This window comes from Vitis vinifera, chromosome 3 (genome assembly GCF_030704535.1).
Source record: "Vitis vinifera cultivar Pinot Noir 40024 chromosome 3, ASM3070453v1".
Classification (NCBI taxonomy): Eukaryota; Viridiplantae; Streptophyta; class Magnoliopsida; order Vitales; family Vitaceae; genus Vitis; species Vitis vinifera.
This window is the reverse complement of record NC_081807.1, coordinates 5,372,036-5,378,035: the sequence shown is the minus strand read 5'-3', so window position 1 is coordinate 5,378,035 and position 6,000 is coordinate 5,372,036. Positions and strand designations below refer to the sequence as shown.

The window sequence follows — 6,000 nt, the reverse complement described above, 5'->3', positions numbered from 1 at the left end:
AAAAATACAGAGGAAAAGTAAAAGAAAAATAAAAAAATAGATTTAAAATCAATAAATTATTTTATATATTACTTCACACTTATTTCACTTATTTTTCCTCTTCTACATAAAAATTAAATAATTTAAAAATATATAAATTTATATATAATTTTAATTATATTTGATTTTTCATGTCGAAACAAATATGAAAAAATCATTTTTCTTAACATTTTTTTTCTTACTATTTTCTAATAACCAAACATATATAATATAAAATTATAATAAAAATTATTGAACAAATTGAATTGAACGGTGTTTGTAATAATTGAGAAGCAAGATAGCGTCCACTATAATTGATAAGTGTGTACTCATGCAAAAATGATTCTATCATTTAAGAAAATCTTAATGTTTGGTTCTTAAAAAATTTGAAGGAAAATATAAATATTTATATATAAAAGAAAAGTAAAAAAAAAATTAAAAAAAAAATTAAAATCAATAAAAAAATTAATTTTTTTTTTAATTTTTTTTTCTTCACTTAATACTTTTCAAAAATTAAACATCGCCTAAAATTTCATTTCATGCATCCATGATAGGGATGTTTTGGTCAAGGATGACCTTGTATATATCTTCCACACACCGTGCCAAGAACTCCAAAACCTAGTCATTTTCTTTTATAACTTTCAATATTCATAGTAAACTCACGTTTCCATGACCCCCACTTCCTAATTTTTAGGTGAAGGTGAGAGTGGTCCATTACTTTATAAAAATTTCTTTCCAAACTATAGCTTTAAAAGTAGTCGGACCAACATGACTTATGTGCCTATCCAATAATTACACGACTTCATCCCACACAACTAACTTAAACAATAATCAATACAAAGAATAAAAATTTAAAAATATATAACTTCTTAAATAATTGTAGTATATCTCATCATCCAAACTGAGTCTCAAATCACCAAATGATAAACACAGTAAGTACATCCAAAGGCAAATGTAACGAAGAGACACACAAATCAATTTTCCTTGCTTATTATCTCCATAGAGTTGAAGATCCACTCGGACTGCAACACCACTCGGACTTTGATTTCATCTGGTCATGCCTTGTGCCACCACCGGAGGTAGAGTAATTCCCCGCCTTTGTCTATCAACATTGGCTTCCCAACCTACAATGGTGAAAGTCGGTGCTTAAGGATACAAAATGGGGTCATTATATATATATTTTGTTAAATGGTACTTGAGAGAGAATTCTTAGGTTAATCTTTTTATGTTAATCTTTGTACATGCCTTCATCGATCAAACCCATCTTAGGAATAATTGTGTAATGTCCCACGTTGGGGAAGAGTCATATTTGGAGGATTTTTATAATATACTATCAAGACATTTTCTTGAGGGTATAGGTCCAATAAAAAAGTAAAACCAAGACTGGTTAGTGGGTTGTGTGCACGTTACTGCAGCCTTAAACCCAACAATATTGAGTGGAAAGTGGATTCATGACAAAATGATATCAAAGTTTAATCTCTGATTAAAAATATACCAACAAGGACACGAGACCTCAAAGGGGGTGAACCGTATAATCCCCACATCACCTAGAGAGTGAAGGGTAAAGAGTCTTATATGAAGAGTTTGCACAACAACACTATCAAAACCCAAAACCAGGGTTGGTTAGTGGGCCTAGACCACTATAATCCTAAATCGGACAACATTAAGTTGAGAGTTGGGTCATGACAAACGGCCTTATAAGGCATGCTTGTAATAAGTTTTAATCTCCCATTCCCCATCCAAAAACTCCATCTTCAACTATAGTATTATATATTCATATATATGCAAAGAATCATAGAAATGCTAACTAATTAACGTAAAAAAATCATACCTATTCCCATGTCAAATCCGCGGTTCTTGAGCTCTCTATACTCTTGACACAGTGAACACCCCTCACAAAAGACGTGGACTAGGCAATCAACACAAGGTGCGTCTTCCAGGTCATACTGAGCCCTCATCCTCGAACGATAAGCACAAGAATACAAGCAGGCCAAACCAGTTAAACACAGTAGCGCATACAGAGCACCACTCACCGCACAATCTGCAGAACCAGCCACAACAAAAACCATTTAAGTTATATAGCCTTTCATCCAATGTGATTAAACCAAAAAAAACAAAGGATAATTGTTGAAGGCTTACTTGAGGATCCTTTACTCACTATCTCTGCGATCTGCCCAAATGTGATGCAAGGGCAACAACAAGTGATCAAGCCTTGAAAAAAATCAGCAAAAGAAAAAAAAAATGAATCGATGATGGGAATAAATAGGGAAAATGTGGATGAATTTTGGGGTGCTTACAATTTGCAGCATCATCGCAGCAATGGCAAAGACCAGTAGACCAGCGCCTGGTGCCGCCGCCAAACTGCACAAAGTACGGGGCAGCATAAGCTGGTGCTGGTGGTGGAGCAGCTGGACTGGGATTTGGGAATCCAGGAGCAGAGGCATGACCCACATGCCTATCTGCCCCATACACCTCATGCTCAGAATGTGAATGATTCATTTCTGCTACTGAAATTAATTGATCAGCAATGGCTGCCTCCAAGTCTTGCTTGGTAGCTCCCTAACGAAGAAATCAAAGAATAGCATTAGTATATATATAAGTCCAGGCTCTTTGGACTCGGGGCATCATCTTTTCTATAAGATGTTTGCATATTCTGAAAAATCAATTTGAAGATACGTAAGAAATTTTTAACGCACCCATCTTGTTTATTTCAGAGGATACCATATATTCATTCATTAGACTCAAAAGTTCTAGTCATCTTATCAATTTTTTTTTAATTTACTATGAAAAAATAAGTTATAGATATAAAATGCTTTCTCACATACTCTCTCATTAGACCCAAGAAAATTAAAGAGTTTTAAAATTTAAAATAAATTAATTATTTTAATTTAATACTTAAAGCTATTTTTAACTTTAAGTTATTTACGATATTAAATTTAAGTCTTATATTGTGATTTTTACAAATAATGAAATGGATGGTCCAATTATTTTAAAATTTTGAAGTTAAAAGGATGGAATCTCTCCCCCATTTTTTTCTCCCTCACCCTTGTATTAAAATCAACCATCCATCTTGATGGTGGTGCAGTTTTATTGATTGATTAATAATTTCCATGTGATAAGCCAAGGAGAGAAGAAAAAATTATTATTATTTATATCAAAGATACATTGACTTGTGTTTCCGGTCTTCTTTTATGATATTTTTTCTATGTTCATATGCTTTAAAAAAAACCTCTTTTCTTGGAAAAATAATTTTTTAAATAATAAAAAATTACTATCCAAGATTTCGAATTAGCATATCCATTTATTAATTCAAATAATCTAGGATTGGAAGTGTGGGTTTTTGTGAGTTAGTGTGAACACCCCAACTCTTAGCTGGATTGAAGACACCATCACCATCTCTCTCTTCTAAATTATTGTTCTCACAAGACTCAAGTTGCACATGGACCTTTATTTAAAGCCTTGAATTTTCATTTTTTTTGCTCTAAATTATTGTAAGTTTATTATTATTTTAGATTTATATTATAGACCTGTCCTTTTGTATCCTTTATTTAAAATAGTTTTTTTTAACTTTTTTGGTAGTTTTAAAACTCCAAGAAACTGTTCCCCCATTTTCTCTTTTTTTTAGGTCGGATCGGGTCAGTCCACTTGAACACTCTAATACTTGAAAACCATCAAATTTGTTAATTTGGATATGTAAAATAGGAAAAATTATGTATAGGGTTTTGAGTTCCTTTCACATAATTTTTCATTTATAATATACCCCACTTGTTGCGATTCTAATGCGCCATCAAACTCATGAATAAGTTAACAAAATGAGGTTTATTGAAGTATCAAATGACATTTTTTGAGTAAGATGGAAAAAAATCATCAATAATATCATTAGGTCTATTAGTAAAAAAAAATTGAAATTTTTTTCAAATTCATTCAATGATATAATTATTTGCAAAACTAAGGACATCGGTATACTTAATCTGATGAACCCATAACAAATATTAAAAATGTCATCAAAAGATAACCAAATAAATCTAACATGACCAATGCGTAAAACTCAAACAATGAAATCTTGTAATAAGTGATATTAAAAAAATATAAAGTTTAATTACATTATCAAATCGGTATTCAAAAGCGAAATCAATCACATCATATCATATATACACATTGGTCTCATTACTTTGTATCTAACTTTCATTTTATTATTTCATATTTTAATTTTATTTTTTTGTATTTATATCTCATTGGTCCGTGCCGATCTCACATTTTTGTTCCTTGATTTCATATATTAATATCATCATCCAACAACTTAAATTTTATCACGCATTTTTCATAATTGAGATTACAAATTTCATAGATACCAAATCAATATTTTCCAAAAATTTTTTTAAAAAATGTACTAGAGAAATATTTATGAATAGTAAAAGATATTAATAATTGTTTGGGCATAATTTGCTTGTCCTTGACCTGTGTTTTGCCCTAAATTCTGTTTGGCACAACCACCATTCAAGGAAAATCTTTTATTGGCTACCTTAACTATTTTGATCTCTATCATATATATATATATATATATATCATATTATTATTTCCACGTAATTGAAGATGGAAACACAAGTTGCAGTAGCACACATAGGTGATAGGGCTGCGCCATGGCGGCCACTGACAACAACCAAGTACATGTCACAACATATCCACACCAAGTCACCAAGTGCAATCCCCCTCAGGCTTTGATTTCATTTTGTCATGCCTTGAACCACCACCGGAGGTAGTGTAAGTCCCCGCCTTTGTCTGTCAACATTAGCTTCCCAACCTACCACCAACAACAATGATGCAAGTCAGAGGCTAGCTCACAATATAAAATGGGCTCAAATCATACAACTTGTCCATAACTATGCATTTTTGCCTTGTTTATTAGTCAGGTTCAAAGGGGGGTGCGTGGGTGGTGAGTACACAGGTTGTATGCAAGGAGGGATTGTGAGGAGGGATGGTCTCTAAAGTTAGAGATTTGTCTAGTAACAATATGTTGACGACTCCCAACCGTGTAAATCACTTTGGACCAAAAGAAACTCTCACGGGAGACGCATTTACAAGGTTAAGAGGAGTTCATACTTATATAGTGTCGAAACTTTCCCTGATGTGGGATATCACAAAATAACTATCTGTTATCCCATGAACTGAAAATAAACTGGAAAAACTGCTGGGTAACATATAAAATCATACCTATCCCCATGTCCAATCCACGGTTCTTGAGCTCTCTGTACTCCTGGCACAGTGAGCATCCCTCACAGCAGAAGTGGACCAGGCAATCAGCACAAGGTGACTCCTCCAAGTCATACTCAGCCCTCAACCTCGAACGGTAAGCACAAGAATACAAGCACGACAAACCAGTAAAACAGAGTAGCGCATACAGCGTACCACTCACCGCACAATCTGCAAAACCATCCCCAAGTTATAGCCTTCACCCAATCTGGTTAAACCTAAAAAAAAAAAAACCAAAGGATTGTCAAAGGCTTACTTGAGGATCCTTTACTCACTATCTCAGCAATCTGCCCAAATGTGATGCAAGGGCAACAGCAAGTGATCAAGCCTTAAAATAAATCAGCCAAAAAAAATTAATGATGATGGGAATAAATAGGGAAAAGATAGCTGGAATTTGGGGTACTTACAATTTGCAGGATCATCTGTGCAATGGCAAAGACCAGTAGACCAGCGGATGGTGCCATCGGGATACTGCACTACATATGGGGTAGCATAAGGTGGGGCTGGACTAGGATTTGGGAATCCAGGAGCTGTGGCATGACCCACATGCCCATCTGCACCATATATCTCACGGCCAGAATGTGAAAGATTCATTTCTGCAACTGAAAATGAACTGATCAGCAATGGCTGGCTCCAAGTCTTGCCTAGTTGCTCCTTAATGATATAGGTATATTTACAAGTCTAGTTATAGGAAAATTTTAAATTGAATTTCTGTACCAGTCCCTGTATGGT

General features: G+C 33.8%; 2 protein-coding genes across 2 annotated transcripts; both read right to left on the bottom strand.

The window, feature by feature from the left end:
• Positions 1 to 884: 884 nt before the first annotated feature.
• On the bottom strand, positions 885 to 2,688 carry LOC100264017 (cell number regulator 1). Its single transcript, XM_002282085.4, has 4 exons — positions 2,316 to 2,688; positions 2,158 to 2,229; positions 1,850 to 2,059; positions 885 to 1,142 (listed from the first exon to the last, which is right to left on the bottom strand). The coding sequence occupies exons 1-4, from the start codon at positions 2,515 to 2,517 to the stop codon at positions 1,066 to 1,068; spliced, it is 561 nt and encodes a 186-aa protein (XP_002282121.1). The 5' UTR covers positions 2,518 to 2,688; the 3' UTR covers positions 885 to 1,065.
• A 1,735-nt stretch (positions 2,689 to 4,423) lies between these two features.
• LOC100241734 (cell number regulator 1) lies at positions 4,424 to 5,945 on the bottom strand. The gene is made up of 4 exons (XM_002282076.4): positions 5,676 to 5,945; positions 5,525 to 5,596; positions 5,230 to 5,439; positions 4,424 to 4,819 (listed from the first exon to the last, which is right to left on the bottom strand). The coding sequence occupies exons 1-4, from the start codon at positions 5,860 to 5,862 to the stop codon at positions 4,743 to 4,745; spliced, it is 546 nt and encodes a 181-aa protein (XP_002282112.3). The 5' UTR covers positions 5,863 to 5,945; the 3' UTR covers positions 4,424 to 4,742.
• Positions 5,946 to 6,000: the final 55 nt, after the last annotated feature.